The following is a 16,776-nucleotide window of genomic DNA, read 5'->3' as shown; positions in this document are numbered from 1 at the left end:
GCGAAAAGACTACAACCAAACGTAAACAGCCCCCTTTTCCGTTTCCGGCCGACAAGCAATGATTCTACGAGGTATTCTAGTCCGCTGAGACATGAGCAAGAGAGCTAACGTTATGGATTGTACATATTTATAATTCAAAAAAATTTACAGACACCAGAATGAACGAGTTCACAGTAACGTTCATCATGCAGTATTACTGTACGTTCAGTTCACGTTCGCCCAAAATATGAACGAGTTCATGAACTGTCGTTCAATGAACGCGTTCAGGCACAACACTGCATATATATATATATATATGTCCATACAGATAATAAATTAAACACTTACCAGCCTGTGCACCACAGTGGGCATGCTGACATTTAGGTTATTTGAATAAGAGTTAAAGATAAACCGGTCTTTACCGCTACAGTACCTTCTCCCTTGTTAAAAGATATCTTCAGATCCGATCCGCGGAGCAGGCCTCTTGACTCGGAAATAAGTGGAGGGAGAAGAGGGTTTGGGTTCGACTCTCTCCCTGTGAAATGGGGCCCTATTCCCTCCAACACCGGATGTATTTTCAAATATACATGAAATCCATGAATCACCGATCAAAAGTAATTTGTTCTGGAAGTCTGACCGCGACGCGGCTGGTTAAGGTTCCTGGAGCCCCCCCCCCCCCCCCCCCCTGCCCGCGGCGCCCGCGGCGCAGATGAGATGTTTAGCATGAGCTGCGACGTTCAAAGTGTGAGCGGGTGTTGCGACGGCGGTTGGAGAGGCTGGCTAGGAGCGGGGGGGGGGGTTAGCAGCGGGGAAACAGCAGCAGGGGTCACACCAGAGGAGGCGAGGGTTTAAAGGTGAGACATTACACCACCAGGTGTGAGTGTAATTAGCCGTTACAAGGCGTTTTGAGCATCAACCTCTTCTAATATCACAAGTGGTTGGTCCAACGTAGATGTGTGCTGGGTAGATCAGTCTACCAGCCTACCCGGTGGACGGTAGCAAAACGCTGCTCATCTATCCGTCATACATCTAGGTGGACACGCCCACTTGTGATGTCAGCAGAGGCTGATTCTCAAAACGGCGTGTAACGGCTAATCACACTCACACCTGTTGGTATGACGTGTCACCTTTGAAGGACAAAATAAAAGTCTGGCAGGTCGAATGACAATGCAGGATCGGATGCTGAATTCGCAAACTCGTAAAAAATAAAGGTCCTACAATTATCGCGGCTAAATGTGAATCAGACGGCTCCAATTATATCGTAGCAGCGCCGAATGTTTTATTCTGATTGGTCCGCCCGCTCCGAGGGAGTGCATTCTTTTACAATAACCTTCGCCATTACAGTCGCGGATCAATGCCCTCTGAATCCGGCATTAACAGCAACGGTTAAGTAGTGCCATCGACCAGATGTTTCCTTGGCAACGCAACAACAACACGCTCAGAGCGTCAGGGACAATATCTTAATTATCCGCTGATTGGAATCGATATAAAACAATAACGGTTATAGATGAAAGGAACTAATATCCAATCAGTGGGTAACCATGTTATAAGTGGAACAAACCACTCTCGTTGCCAGACACCGTATATTCTTCTCTTATAAGGGAGCACCCTTTAGTGGTTCAATCCTGAGTCACGCGGCCCTGTTAGATGGAGAATGCCCGCATATGTATATCAGCACTCCAGTGCATCGCGGGCTTTAGTATTGCAATCATCAACGCACGGCCCCGACCTTGTCCTTCAGCGCAGATAAAAACAGAGGCCTGGGCCGCACGGTGAACGCCCGCCGCCCGCCGCCGTTTGATCTGCGCAGCCCTGAACACATGAAGGGCTCCTTCACCCCACATGCAAGCGCAAGAATAAACCGTTTGCAAATATCGACGCGGAGAAAGGCTTGAAAAACGCGCGGTTATCTTAAACATGCACTCGGTGGGGCGGGGGGCATCAGAGGAGCTGCTGGCACGCCGCCAATCGGGGGGACGGGGAAAGTAAACACGTTAAAGATGGATGGCTGAATGAGGAATGGATTGATAAACCTTCTTCTCCAGAAAACGAACTAGAAGGAAGATTGATTGAGGCTCGAGAGGAGCGGCGGCCAGAGAAGTAGAACGCAGCTCCGAGCCTCCAGCCTCTACTCCCATGTGGACCGGGCACAGTAATGTTCACGTGCAGAGAGACAAAACCACACGTGGTCAGCTGCAGATCCTCTAATGCCGGTCGTCTATATATGACGACCGTGGGGTCTAGACTAGAGGATGCTTACATTCACGTCATTACAAAGCAGGTATAGGAGACATCTTGTGCCACAATGCCTACAGGTAGACTGCAGAAACAAGGACGAGAATCCACTGGCTAGCCCCTGCAATACACTATCACCCCCCAATCAGGAATCCTTCAGCGACGGGTAGTTCGGCTGCAGGTCCTTTGTATTCATACCGTCACCATGCGGCGACCTCAATCTACATGGGCAAGTGTAGCAGGACGTCTGTTCCCTGTCTCCTTACCTCAGACCGAAGGGGTTCGTGTTGCACTTGATGACTCCTCTCTCCCACGTCTTCTGCTGTGAGAGGAGAGAGGATGGCTCCTCTGTCGTGTTTTTCCTTTTGTGTTTTAGCACGGCGGACTGCATTAACAGCCCTCCTGCAGCTCGCATCCTCCTCACCTGAAGACGCTCTGAAGGGGTTTATTTTGGGGGGGATTTCTAATATATGCTTTATTCAATCAAACGCGTTCATCACGCGAGCAGTGTCGGCGTGGTAACATCATCCACGGAACCAGCGCCGCATGATAAACAGCTCCATCTCACCTGTAATCACACCCAGCCCACAGCCAGCGCAATAACAACAAAGAGACGTTCCCAGAAATTGTGTTACCGCTAACAACATACTGTTGTCAGGGTTAAAACACACACCCGCACACACACACACACACACACACACACACACACACACACACACACACACGCATGCACGAACACATCACACACACACACACACACACACACACACACACACACACACACACACACACACACACACACAAACCTTTGTTGAATATCAACGGTTTTGATGCAGAGGACCCACCACCGACACTGTGAGCAAAGGTATGAGCACAAAACTAGGAGGCATTCAGCATGCATCTGTGTTCAGAGAGAGAGAGAGAAAGAGAAAGAGAGAGATAGAGAGAGAGAGGGGGGGAGGAAGAGAGAGAGAGAGAGACAGAGGGAGAGGGAGAGAGAGCGAGAGAGAGAGGGAGGGAGGAAGAGAGAGAGAGAGAGAGAGAGAGAGAGAGAGAGAGAGAGAGAGAGAGAGAGAGAGAGAGAGAGAGAGAGAGAGAGAGAGAGAGAGAGAGAGAGAGAGAGGGAGGGAGGGACGAAGAGAGAGAGAGACAGAGAGAGATGGAGAGGGAGAGAGAGAGAGAGAGAGAGAGAGAGAGAGAGAGAGAGAGAGAGAGAGAGAGAGAGAGAGAGAGAGAGAGGGAGGGAGGGAGGGAGGGAGGGAGGGAGGGAGGGAGGGAGGGAGGGAGGGAGGGAGAGAGAGAGAGAGAGAGAGAGAGAGAGAGAGAGAGAGAGAGAGAGAGAGAGAGAGAGAGAGAGAGAGAGAGAGAGAGAGAGAGAGAGAGAGAGAGAGAGAGAGAGAGAGAGAGAGAGGGTTATGCTTCATTAGAGAATGCGTTGCAGCTCTGTTATCCGTGAACACGCGGCTGGGGGCTCCACCTCGGTCCAAACAAAGGACCGCCACAGTGCGGCCGTCGCCTGCAAGGTGACCACCAACACGCCGGCCCCCTTCCTCGCCGCACGCAGGGCCCTTAACAGCGCAGGGCTCCGCCTGACAATGCAGACACCGCCGCCGCGTCGATGCGGGCTGCAAACGACCCGCTGATAATTAGCGAGTCCTCGTGTGTCGCCCCTTATCTCCCCCCCCCAGGAAGGGCCGGGCTGCGGGCCGCGGCACGCCACAGCGCTCCCGCAGGACGACGGCGGCCGTGTCCCGGACAATGGGGAGGCACCGGGGACGGCTCAAGGTGAGCCGCATCTGAGGCGGCGGGAAATGAGAGGAGGAAGGGAGCGCCTCACACATCACCTTCTGTGGACTGCTGTCAGGGCCTGCGCTGCAAGGGGCCAGGCCTATCTGGGGTAAGGCCTACTGGGGCCAGGCCTATCGGGGTAAGGCCTACTGGGGCCAGGCCTATCTGGGGTAAGGCCTACTGGGGCCAGGCCTATCGGGGTAAGGCCTACTGGGGCCAGGCCTATCGGGGTAAGGCCTACTGGGGCCAGGCCTATCTGGGGCTAGGCCTACTGGGGCCAGGCCTATCTGGGGTAAGGCCTACTGGGGTCAGGTCTATGGGGGCTAGCACTATGGGGGGCTAGGCCTACTGGGGCCAGGCCTATCTGGGGTAAGGCCTACTGGGGCCAGGCCTATCTGGGGCTAGGCCTACTGGGGCCAGGCCTATCTGGGGTAAGGCCTACTGGGGCCAGGCCTATGGGGGCTAGCACTATGGGGGGCCAGGCCTATGGGGGCCAGGCCTATCTGGGGCTAGGCCTACTGGGGCCAGGCCTACTGGGGTAAGGCCTACTGGGGCCAGGCCTATGGGGGCTAGGCCTACGTGGGGCCAGCCCTACGCAGGTCCTACGCGGCTTGGGACCACTAGGCGGAGCCACTACGAGGGGGCGTGCGGGGGCCTAAGAGAGGCCAGCCCTACTGGGGCAAGGCCTAACCGGGCCCCGGGCTGGCCCCAGTCAGAGCCAGGCCCATCTGATCGTATTTGTAGCGATGAACTATGATCGAATAAGGACTCAAGGCTTTACTAGTTGGTACTAAGCTATTAATATCTGAAACCTTGAACGAGGCGAGTAAGCTAACAAAATAGAATATATTGAAATATAATCGAATTCTATTGACAGAATAGGAAAATATAACAAAAACAGACGGCATAAACTGCTTTCACCGCTCTGACAAATAAACTTGTTTTTTTCAGACACAAAAACGGTTGACAGCTAAACAATACCAAAACACCATGTCTGCTACAGGTCTCCTAGCACACAGCGATGAGAGCTTTCATCACCAGCAGACTTTCATAACCATGAGCAGAATATTAATTGAATCGGTTCCATTCTGCATCGCAACCTGTAGCCTTCAAACCTCTCACCTGGACAGGTGTGGGTGCCCGCAGCACCACCCGAGACCACAGGAGAGCAGCAACACGTGGAGGACTGAATGCTACAGGTTGCAATGCAGAATTGAACCGAATCAATTCATATTCTGCTCATGTTTATGAAAGTCTGATGGTTATGAAAGCGTTCTCATCGCGTTGTGCAGCCCAGTGCAGGAGAGCTGTAGCAGACATGTTGTTTTTATATTGTTTAGCTGTCAACCGTTTTTATATCTCAACCGAAAAGGTTCTGTGTCAGAGCGGTGAAAGCAGTTCATGCCGGGTGTGTTTGTTATATTTTATGTTATTTCAATGTAGGCCTATTATAGGCCTATTGTATGAGCTTACTGGCCTCGTTCAAGGTTCCAGATATTAATAGCTTAATATAGACTAGTAAAGCCTTGTTCTTATTTGATCATAGTTCAACGCTACAAAAACGATTCGATATCAATTCTGAGGGGGGCCATTATTTTGAAGGAGCGCATCTCTCTTTATTTCTCTTTCAGCCTCGATTCTTTTACTTTCCCCGAGCCCCGAAACGAGATGGCCAGCTGAGCTTCGGCGTGCAACAATGACCACCTGTCAAGCACCCCACTGCGCGGACTTTATTATTCACTAACGAATCTCAGATGTATTCATCCCCACCGCCTCCTCCGCATTAGCAACAACAACCAGCAGCACGTTCCCATCTCCTCTCCGCTCTGGGCGCCCGCAGCATCAGTACCAGCATCACGTAGCCGTGGAACAGCCCTGCTGCATGCGATCTGCCCAGACCTATCGGAGAAACCCCACAAGGCTCGATCTGTCACCGGTTCACTCATTGGCCAGAGAGGACGATCAGAAACTATGTAAAAATGCATCAAGCGATGCTGTGGACTCCGATCGAACCTCCGGAGGATTGGAGCGCGGATCTCAGCGCTGGTTCACCAGTTGACGCGGAGAACTGAGGGGTAGGACAGCGATTCATTTTGATTATCTGACATCGTGCGACACCGCACATCTTGCCCCTTTTTTCTCTACGTTTCACGGAAGCCGAAGCAGTCGAGAATAGTCCGACCGAGGGATGTAAACGTGCTTGGTCCGAGTAGACTGGATTACGGGATTATAGGGGACTGATTATTGGAGAATCACCGGAGCAAAGTGTCAGCCTCGCCGTAGATGCTCTTGAATGACGGGAATACAAAAGGTTGGACAGGTTGAAGCGCCCTTATTCGGGGTTTTGGTGCACTTTGGAGCCAGGACTAAACGTGTGGTCGGTGAGCGCAACCCGTGTGCAACAGTGTGCCGCACCGAGGAGCTAAAGTCAATGCATTGTGAATAGTAATAATGGGCAATGCTGCATTTCGGAGCGGGCATGTCAGTGTTTGCCGTAGCTTAGGTGTAGATGTCGCATGAGGGCAATGCGCTTTAGTGGGCTCCAGTCTAACCTTCAGCATCCAGACGGGTTTAACCTTGATGCGGTGGGAGACGCAGCACCCTTTAGCTCCTCTGTGTTCTTTGGTGCTTCGCTCGAGAAGGGGGGATTCTGTCAAGCCATGTTGGATTTCATCTGTCATTCCTGCGTGAGGTGTCGCCGGGCGGTCATCTTTGTGGACAGAAAGAGTTCACCATGGCTCTACGGAATGTAAAATAGCTGATCGGAAACCGATGAAAGGAGAGAAACGGCTCATTAATCGATTACGTTTCCAAACGCGTTTGGATCAGCGAGGAGCCACATGCCTGGGCGGTTTAGTCCTCTAGGTTTGCTGTAATCAACAGGTTGAAAGTCAAAGAGGATTTTTCTCTCCTTCTACCGCATATCCAGTGTCAGGGATGCGCCTCTCTGTCCCTGTTTTCTTTCTCTTGTGGGTTAAAGCCCTCTCGTTGAAAAACCTAAATTATTCCGTTCCGGAGGAGCAGGGACCGGGGACTGTCATCGGGAATATCGCGAAAGATGCCGGATATGGCACGTTGGAGAGAGGCAAGAAATCCAACTTTCGGGTCCTGGAGAATTCCGCCCCGCACTTGGTGGACATCGACCCGGAGAGCGGACTGGTGTTCACCAAACAAAGGATTGACAGGGAGACGCTGTGCCGACGCAGCCCCAAGTGCCAGCTCTCCATGGAGGTTTTCGCCAACGACAAGGAAATATGCATGATCAAGATTGACATCCAAGATATTAACGACAACTCGCCCAGCTTCCCCTCCGACCACGTCAATATTGATATTTCCGAGAACGCAGCTGCCGGGACACGCTTCCCCCTCACCATCGCACATGACTTGGATTTTGGGGAAAACGGCATTAAAACTTATCAGGTCACCCGAGATGATTACAATACGTTTTCCTTGGATTTAAAAGTGCGGGGAGATGGGACCATTTACCCAGAGCTGGTGGTTCAGAGACCTCTGGACAGGGAAGACCAAAGCCATCACACCCTCCTCCTGACTGCCATCGACGGGGGGGAATATCCCAGATCAGGCTCCATGCAGATCAACGTCAGGGTCACTGATTCCAATGACAACAGCCCTGTTTTTGAAAAGTCCTCCTACGTCATTGAGATTCCAGAGAACTCTCCGCCGGGAAAAATACTGATTGACTTGAACGCCACAGACCAGGACGACGGCAGCAACGGTCAGGTGGTGTACTCCTTCACGGGGTACGCGTCCGAGCGCATGCAGGACCTGTTCTCCATCGACCCCAACACGGGCGTCATCAAGATCCAGGGGGAGATCGACTACGAGGAGAACCCCATCATCGAGTTCGACGTCCAGGCCAAGGACCTGGGTCCCAACCCCATCCCGGGCCACTGCAAGATCACCGTCAAGGTGCTGGACAAGAACGACAACTGGCCGCTGATCAGCTTCATGTCGGTGCGCCAGGGCGCCATCAGCGAGGCGGCGCCCCCGGAGTCAGTCATCGCGCTGGTGAGGGTGACGGACAAGGACTCGGGGCGCAACGGGCAGCTGCAGTGCCGGGTCCTGGGCAACGTGCCGTTCCGGCTGCAGGAGAACAACGACAACTTCTACACGCTGCTCACCGACCGGCCGCTGGACCGGGAGCTGAAGGACGAGTACAACATCACCATCGTCGCCCGCGACAACGGCCTGCCCTCGCTCAACTCCACCAAGTCGTTCACCGTCAAGGTGCTGGACGAGAACGACAACGCGCCGCGCTTCACCAAGGCCGTGTACGTGCTGCAGGTCCCCGAGAACAACATCCCGGGGGAGTACCTGGGGTCCGTGCTGGCCCACGACCCGGACGTGGGGCGCAACGGCACCGTGTCCTACTCCATCCTGCCCTCGCACATCGGTGACGTGTCGGTGTACACCTACGTCTCCGTTAACCCCACCAACGGCGCCATCTACGCCTCGCGCTCCTTCAACTACGAGCAGACCAAGTTCTTTGAGTTCAAGGTGCAGGCCAAGGACGCGGGCGCCCCCCACATGGAGAGCACGGGGACGGTGCGCGTCAGCATCCTGGACGTCAACGACAACCTGCCCGTCATCGTGCTGCCGCTGCTGCAGAACGACACCGCCGAGATCCCCGTGCCGCGCAACGTGGGCATGGGCTACATCGTGACCACGGTGAAGGCGGTCGACCACGACCACGGCGAGAGCGGCCACCTCACCTACGAGATCTCCGAGGGCAACGAGGACCACCTGTTCGAGATGGACCCGGTGGGGGGCGAGGTCAGGACCGCCCACGCCCTCTGGGAGGAGGTGGCGCCCGCGGTGGAGCTGGTGGTCAAGGTGACGGACCACGGCAAGCCGCCGCTGTTCGCCGTGGCCAAGCTGATCATCAGGGCCAACCCCGAACCGGCGCCGGGCGGCAGCTCCAGCCCCAGCGGGGAGCCCCAGCCCTGGGACGTGTCCCTCCCCCTCATCGTGACCCTCTGCATCATCTCCGTCATGCTGCTGGCCGTCATGGCCGCCATCGCCGTCAAGTCCAAGCACCAGGACAAGGAGACGGGGAACTACAACTGCCGCATGGCCGAGTACTCCAATCCGCCGGCGGGGAAGGGGAAGAAGAAGAGGATCAACAAGAGTGACATCATGCTGGTGCAGAGTGAGATGGAGGAGCGGGATTCGGCGAGCCGCATGAACGTGGTGAGCAGCCCCTCGCTCATCACCTCGCCCATCTGCTTCGACTACCAGAGCCCGCTCCCCCTGACCCTGCCGCGGTCGGAGGTCATGTACCTGAAGACCACCCCCAACAGCCTGACCGTGCCGCGCGCCGCCTGCCACTCCAGCTTCGCCGGCCTCGGCGGGGAGACGCAGGGCAGCAACAGGATGTCGGTGATCCAGGTACGGGCCTAGCGCGGGGCGGGGTGTCTCGTGCTGCCGCGTCCCGCCGGGGTCTCTGTGTTATCTGCCCCCATCCCTTCTCCCTTATCGCCCCCGGGCGCGCAGCCGTTATCTGACGAAAGATACGCAGTGTAATGGAAAAAAGCTCCCGGAAACAATGGTAGTGCGGTTCCTTCGCCGGTGTCATCGCTGTGCGTTACGGACCGCTGATGAAGCAGGGTGTCACTTATGGGCGCTCTTCACCGGAGCTTATTGTGTTACTTATGGAAATGCCCGCTGCTCTGGTTTTCTGCAGTATCGGTTAAATCTGAAATTTATTTTGTTCCCAAAAACCCAATGTGTTTGGTTTTTTTTGGTTTTCTTTTCGTCTCCCTTTAATTAGACCATTATAAGTCCCCTCCTGCAAAAACCTTACAGCTGGTCTGCATAATCAGGACCTCCTTTCAGCGAGACACGCAAACAGAGTGAGTCTTGAACAACGCTGTGGTCCTGCCAGACGAATCGCTATAGAGTGGAAACAAACCCGCGCCTGAGCGCCGTGGATTGGACAGGTGTTTGAGCAGCTTGTCCGATCACATTACTGAACGGCTATGTGCCAGGCGGGCTAGCTGCACACAGCAGAACCCCCACAATAGCGTCCCCCCCCTCCCCCCCCTGCGGCCCTCCCCAAGCATGGGTTAGGTACCCCCCCCCCCCCACACTCCCCCAACCCTTATCCTGCAGATGAAGGCAATTAAAGAGGGTCAGCCCTTTGGTTGTAGATATGACGCGTGTGCTAATAAAAGCCAGCCGGCTCGCTTAATTGACAGAGATTGGTCGGCCATGTTATTTAAAACATTGGGAATGTTTTATTTATTTTTTTATTTTTTTATCTAGGACATTCGGAGCGACCGTCTCATTTGAGGACGATAACCCAAACGACGGGGCCTGGCACTGTCACCAGTTGCTAGGGCAAGTGGGTGTGATCAACGTGAACACATTACCCTCGGATAGGGGAAGGATGCTCTCGGCGCTGGCTAATGCATTACAGCCTCACCCTGCCAAGATGCCACATATGCTCATAATGGAGATTCTTCCTTATTATGCTGCCATTCTTTCAGTGCAATGATTTCATTAATGCGTAGTATTTATCGCAGAGATTAAAGCCGTAGCAGCCGATAAACCGCAGAGAGAATCATTTTGGTTTGATTTGGTTTTTTTATCATTTTTATGTTCCCCTGATTGCTACAGAGAGGCGTCGGCCGCGGCTCGAGACGACCGGATGCGATTCTTATTCCTTTCTTTCTCCCTCTCCTCATTTTCAGACGGATAATTTTCCCTCTGAGCCCAATTACGTCGGCAGCAGGCAGCCGTTTGTTCAGAGGTAAGGCTCCTAAGAAACACCTTCCTGACCAACGGGGTTACACACACCTCAACATCAGGCCGCTGGGCCATGCCAGTCACACACACGCACACACACACACACACACACACACACACACACACACACACACACACACACACACACACACACACACACACACACACACACACACACACACACACACACACACACACACACACACACACACACACACACACACACACACAAACACACACACACACACACACACACACACACAGGGGAGGTAGCGGTGAGCGGTGCGTTGTCTGGACTCCATCCCCTCTCTCCGCTCTGTCCTCTGCTGCAGCTCCACCTTTAAGGACGCCGAGAGGGCCAGCCTGCGAGACAGCGGCCACGGGGACAGCGACCAGGCAGACAGTGACCAGGATACTAATAAAGGCTCGCACTGCGACACATCTGGCAGAGAGGCCCTCAAGATGAAAGCAACCACCGCAGTTAATAGCCAGCCTCTTGAGCAGGGTGAGTACTCTCCCTCTCCCCCCCCCCCCCCCCCCCCCCCTGCCTCTCGTCTCCAAGCAGCCTAACGGACTGTTGTCTCAGACCTTGTTTCGTCCTTTCATCCAACACCACCCCCCCCCCCCCCCCCAAGCGATCCAGAGCATAGATGTGGTGGAGCAGGTAGTGGCGGTCTGGAGGGGGGGGGGGGGGCATTGGGAGGGAGAGGGGAAGAAATTGTTGAAACCATAGAAACCAACAGGTTCAAGCGGCTTTTAGCCGCACGCCGCACGAGACAGTAATCAAAGATTACCCGCGGACAGATACTGCTTTTCCCCCTTTTAGGTTTTCTCTCCCCCCCGTACTTTATGTTGGACACCGTGTTGTGAGCCGTGTTGTTGCCAAGATGACATACAAAGTGCGGGAGTGGAAGGCAGCAGATAGTTTAAGGGGATAAAAGAGTCCATTGGCAGTAGGCAGCGCGTTCAACATCCCCATGTCTTCTTTAGCCATCAAACAAATCCATATCCATGGCAAAGTCTACTTCTGTCACTGCTGCTTTTGATCATGCCATTATGTGAACGCGAGCTCGCCACTTCCATGCCTTGACTAACAAGGACGAGACAGCGGAGCATGACAGATGCTTTCAGCGGGGAGAGACAGGTATTTTTAGTGAAACATGGCTCCCTTTGTGCCCGCTCCCTCAAAACATTCACCGCGTTAGCTACTGCATTTTCGGCGGCTCTGAAATACGAGGAAAAAAAGGTTTCTTATGAAAGCCGATGAAACTCAATTGTTTCCCCCCCCCCCGTCCCAACATCTTCTCTTTTTAACAAGTCAGAACTTCCCCTCAAACCCGATCAAACATGAACCCTCCCCCCCACTCCTATATTTACCTTTTCATGTGTAGAGGCGTTGAAAATATGAATCGCTTCTCGGGAATCGCAGGCAGCATGCATGCTGGGTAAAAAAAATAAAAGGCAGCTGGGAAGCGGCGGAGTCATCTCTGGTTTCCCTGTGAGGAGGGCCCAATGTCCTGAGGTGGGACCCCGGTCATCAGGGGCCCTTGTAGTGCTTCCACACCATTTACATCGCTGTGAACCGGGTGGCGTGCTTTTTTTAAACTCAAGCCATGCGGAGATGGAAACCGTTTTTCTGGATGCCACAGGGAAATGCGGAGCCCTCTCACACTCCCTCCCTCCCCCCCTCCCTCCCTCTCGTTCTCTCTCTCCACCTTCATCTCTTCATCTTTATATTTCAAATCCTCCCTCTCCCCCTCTCTCCCTCTCCCCCTCTCTCCCTCTCTCCCCACATTCATCTATTTATTTCACATGGTCGGGCTCTCAGTGAGTCGGTCTGTCTGTCTGTCTGTCTGTCTGTCTGTCTGTGTGTGTGTCTGTCTGTCTGTCTGTCTGTCTGTCTGTCTGTCCCCCGTTATTTCCATCTGCCTCCCTCTGTAGAGATGAGTCTGTGTCTGTCTGTCTGTCTGTCTGTCTGTCTGTCTGTCTGTCCCCTGTTATCTCCATCTGCCTCCCTCTGTAGTGATGAGTCTGTGTCTGTCTGTCTGTCTGTCTGTCTGTCTGTCTGTCTGTCTGTCTGTCTGTCTGTCTGTCCCCTGTTATCTCCATCTGCCTCCCTCTGTAGTGATGAGTCTGTGTCTGTCTGTCTGTCTGTCTGTCTGTCTGTCTGTCTGTCTGTCTGTCTGTCTGTCTGTCTGTCTGTCTGTCTGTCTGTCTGTCTGTCTGTCTGTCCCCTGTTATCTCCATCTGCCTCCCTCTGTAGTGATGAGTCTGTGTGTGTTTGCTATCAGCCAGTGCGGGCGGAGGGATGTGGTTCTGCCTCTGCAGGAGGTGTAAATTCAATCACTTCTTGAGTTGCACATTTCTGGATGGTAGTTTTTCTCTGTCTTTAGTTCAAAGGGCCAATCGAACGAGGAGATATTGGGGGAGATGTTGTTATGTATGCGCGGCAGAAGTTTCACACGGCGAGCTCTGACGCCTGTTTGAATGGAATGCGAGATAATTTTTTGAAGCCTGCGTTGGTACGATAAGAGAAATGCAAAGAAGTGGAGCATTGCATTCAATATTAATGGCCTGTGTTAATGCTGTTCTCTCTCTGCCCTTGCTGTGTGTGAGAGAGGCTTCTTTATTTAAACATTTTTTTAAGCAAAGCAAACTGCGACAATAAATGTGTTCTGTTCTGTTCTGTTGTGTGTGTGTGTGTGTGTGTGTGTGTGTGTGTGTGTGTGTGTGTGTGTGTGTGTGTGTGTGTGTGTGTGTGTGTGTGTGTGTGTGTGTGTGTGTGTGTGTGTGTGTGTGTGTGTGTTTGAGAGAGAGAGAGCACTTCATACATGATGGAAGATTTGCGTGATGTATTTCTCATGTCGCCTTGATCACACCACAACACCAAGCCACCTACACATGCCCACTTCTCTCTCCCTTGTTTCTGACACATTTCCTGGTGTGTGTACAAACACTCCTGTGTGTGTGTGTGTGTGTGTGTGTGTGTGTGTGTGTGTGTGCGTGTGTGTGTGTGTGTGTGTGCGTGTGTGTACGTGCATGTTTCAAAGAGGGAGATACAGAGGGAGAAACAGAGAGAGAGAGCCGGCGAGAATTATTTGATATTAATTGAAAACAAAACCCATACTTTGTCGTTTCGGACAGTGTTGCTGTTATCTTAAATGAAAGGCGGACGATTCTGTCCCTCCACGCGCGGCCGAGGGTGGTGTTTTCCTCCACCCATCCCCTTTATCACAGAGCCAGGGTCCCCACTGCCTTCGAGCCGCTAATGTATGCACCTGCGAGCCTCCCTCCAGCGTCCCCCCTGAATATTTATTCACCATTACCAGATGCACATTGGCCATGTTGCTAGGCTGTCTCTGATTATATTTGTAGTGGGCAGATTGGTTCTGTGTGTGTGTGTGTGTGTGAATAAGTCATTCTCCCATTTTATATTTGCTCATGGGCCATTTTGGTGGACAATGCCTGTGCTGCCGTATTCAAACACGGGAAAGATGGGTCCGCATTTGATTTGAAATGGAGTCAGAGCCTTTTGGTATTTCAAAGCAATCCTCTAAACATAGAGGGTAGAAAAAGAATCCAACCTGAATTATTATTATTATTATTATTAATACGATCGTATATGTTTCCCGGGCAAGGGGGACAGAATCCGTATTGTTTTAGGCTGTGTGCTCAGGCAGAACGGTATAATGACCTGAGGCCGGTACAGCGTTCCAAGCAGGGGCTTCTTACCCCAAACATCTCTCTGCATCAGCATCACCTGCCCGCTGCAGCGGCGGCGTGGACCGGCGTACGGTCGCCTTGGAGATGAATGGTCCTCTCTCGCTCTCCTCCTCCACCCAGGCCTCTCAGGGCTGTGATGTGTGTAGCCATACAGGGAGATAATGCATCGGAGACAGTTTAAGAGAAGCCGGCTGAACTGACAGCATGTGCTGGACTGTGAGTGGAAAAGGGTGGAAACTGAAAGCCTTTGTGGCAACGCCGGTGTTGGAATGCTTTTCGTGTGCTGCTGCTGCTGCTGTGCCGTGTGTCTCACTCGCTCATCGTTTGGTTTGCCCGGTGATTGAAAAGGCTTCGGGAACACATTTTCTCTTCTTCAAACTCCATCACCGAGTTTTCTCACATTTGATATGAAGGCTCATTAGAGAGGTCATGTGCAAGTGTTATTTTGATCCATTTGATAAATGTATTCAGTATTTTTAGTCGTGCACTTAAGTTAATAATAATCCTGATATGAACCTAGTATTACAAAATGCCTGTTTAAATATGTATATATGTATGATCTCTTGTTACTGGTTAGATTTTCCTTCTGTGGTTTAGTAAAGCATTGAAAGCATTCAAATAATGTACACACGCTCAATCCGTACTTTAATTCGTCGTCGTGTTTTGGTTTCCAATAAGTACATGCTGAGGCAAACAGAAGGGCACTCAAAACAGTTCTCTCAGGCATCCCATAATAACACCCTAACGCACAACAAGGAATAAAATGTTAATGCAGTCCCGACCAACTATGCCTATACGAAACAGAAAATCTCTAAATAATGTATAATAATTTGTTTTTTTGCAGGAATAAGCCGGGCGAACGCGTAGTATTTTGTGATCAGTAATAAGGAACGGCGCAGATCTAAAGTAAAGCGGGGCCCCAACGCCGCGCGGAGCTGTTTGAACTCACAAACAGCTGGTGCAACAGGCTCTGGAGTTGTTCTGCTCGCCGTATTAATTATGCATCGCTAGGAGTCAACTGAGGGGGACAGAACGCTGATACAGGGGCGGGGGGACGACGAGGCGACGAGGCGGGCCTCTGTCTTCCAGGGTGGAGAAACTTTAGTTCAATGACCGAGTGCATTAGAGAGTCTGCTGTTTCTACTTCTGATGGCACTCCCGTAACAAACCTCCCCCCCCCCCTCTGTGTGTTCAGCCCCTCCGGAACGCTCCGCCCACTGCACGGACGAGTGCCGCGCCCTCGGACACTCGGACCGCTGCTGGATGCCCAAGCTGCGGGCGGCGGGCGGCGGCGGGCAGCTGGCGGACGGCGCTGCCGCCGCCGCCGCCACCGCCGTCGCCACGGACAACCGCACCAACCTCTTCATCCCCGTCGGCATGGAGACGCTGCTGGAGACGGAGCTGTACGGCACCATCAGCCGCCGGAAGACCCTGAGCACCTTCGGCAAGGAGCAGGCGCGCGACGGCACCATCCTGGTGGCCAACGTCAAGCCCTACCTGAAGGCCCAGCAGGGGGCGCCGAGCCAGGAGACCCCGTCGCTGTCCGCCTCCTGCAGCCCCCCGCCCCCGCCCCTCCCCACCAGCCGGCCCCCCCTGGACCTGCTGCCCAGCCCGCAGTCCAAGGAGGAGATGAGGGGTGGTGGTGGGGGCGGCGGCGGAGGAGGAGGCGGAGGCGGAGGCTTGGACAACAGTGCCTACGGCCCCCCGGACGGCCAGTGCTCGCCGCCGCACACGGAGATGGAGGAGCCGCGCTTCCTGGGCGGCGGCCTGGAGCTGCGGCCCAAGAGCGTGTCCAGCGGCCTGGTGCACAGCTCGCTGATCAGCCAGGAGTGTGGGGCGCCTGAGGGCGCCATGGACCCTCAGCGACAATCTGGGAACTGACCCCCGTCAGTACGCCCACTCCGCCCTCTCTCTTTCTCTCGCTCTCTCGCTCGATCTGCTCTCCAAGCTCTCCCTCCCCCCCCCCCCCCCCCCCCCCTCCCCCTCCCCCTCCCCCCCTCACGCTCACCCGCCCGGAGTGTGATAATGAAATCACAGGTGAAAATGACCCCGGGGCGGTGACACCGGGCGCCACGCCGCGGAGGCCCCGGACACGCATTGTATAACCAAAAACCATCCGCTTTGTGTGTACCTTGAGTTTGTGGCTTTGTTGTGTGAAGGTGATATAACTGTGTCTTTGACTACTGTGATGGAGGTATGGGGCGGAGGGGAAGCATCATTCCCCTCCGCCTGAGAGGAGTGTGTCCATGGTGTAACGTTACCTGTCAATCTAGATGTCTGTAA

At 53.5% G+C, this 16,776-nt stretch overlaps 1 protein-coding gene across 1 annotated transcript; it reads left to right on the top strand.

Annotated features, from left to right (window-relative positions):
* Positions 1 to 5,664: 5,664 nt before the first annotated feature.
* On the top strand, positions 5,665 to 16,474 carry LOC115533684 (protocadherin-17). Its single transcript, XM_030344311.1, has 4 exons — positions 5,665 to 9,411; positions 10,716 to 10,774; positions 11,103 to 11,275; positions 15,689 to 16,474. The coding sequence occupies exons 1-4, from the start codon at positions 6,940 to 6,942 to the stop codon at positions 16,372 to 16,374; spliced, it is 3,390 nt and encodes a 1,129-aa protein (XP_030200171.1). The 5' UTR covers positions 5,665 to 6,939; the 3' UTR covers positions 16,375 to 16,474.
* Positions 16,475 to 16,776: the final 302 nt, after the last annotated feature.

Source organism: Gadus morhua, chromosome 20 (genome assembly GCF_902167405.1).
Source record: "Gadus morhua chromosome 20, gadMor3.0, whole genome shotgun sequence".
Classification (NCBI taxonomy): Eukaryota; Metazoa; Chordata; class Actinopteri; order Gadiformes; family Gadidae; genus Gadus; species Gadus morhua.
The sequence above is the reverse complement of the archived record's forward strand: the minus strand, read 5'-3'. Positions and strand labels throughout refer to the sequence as shown.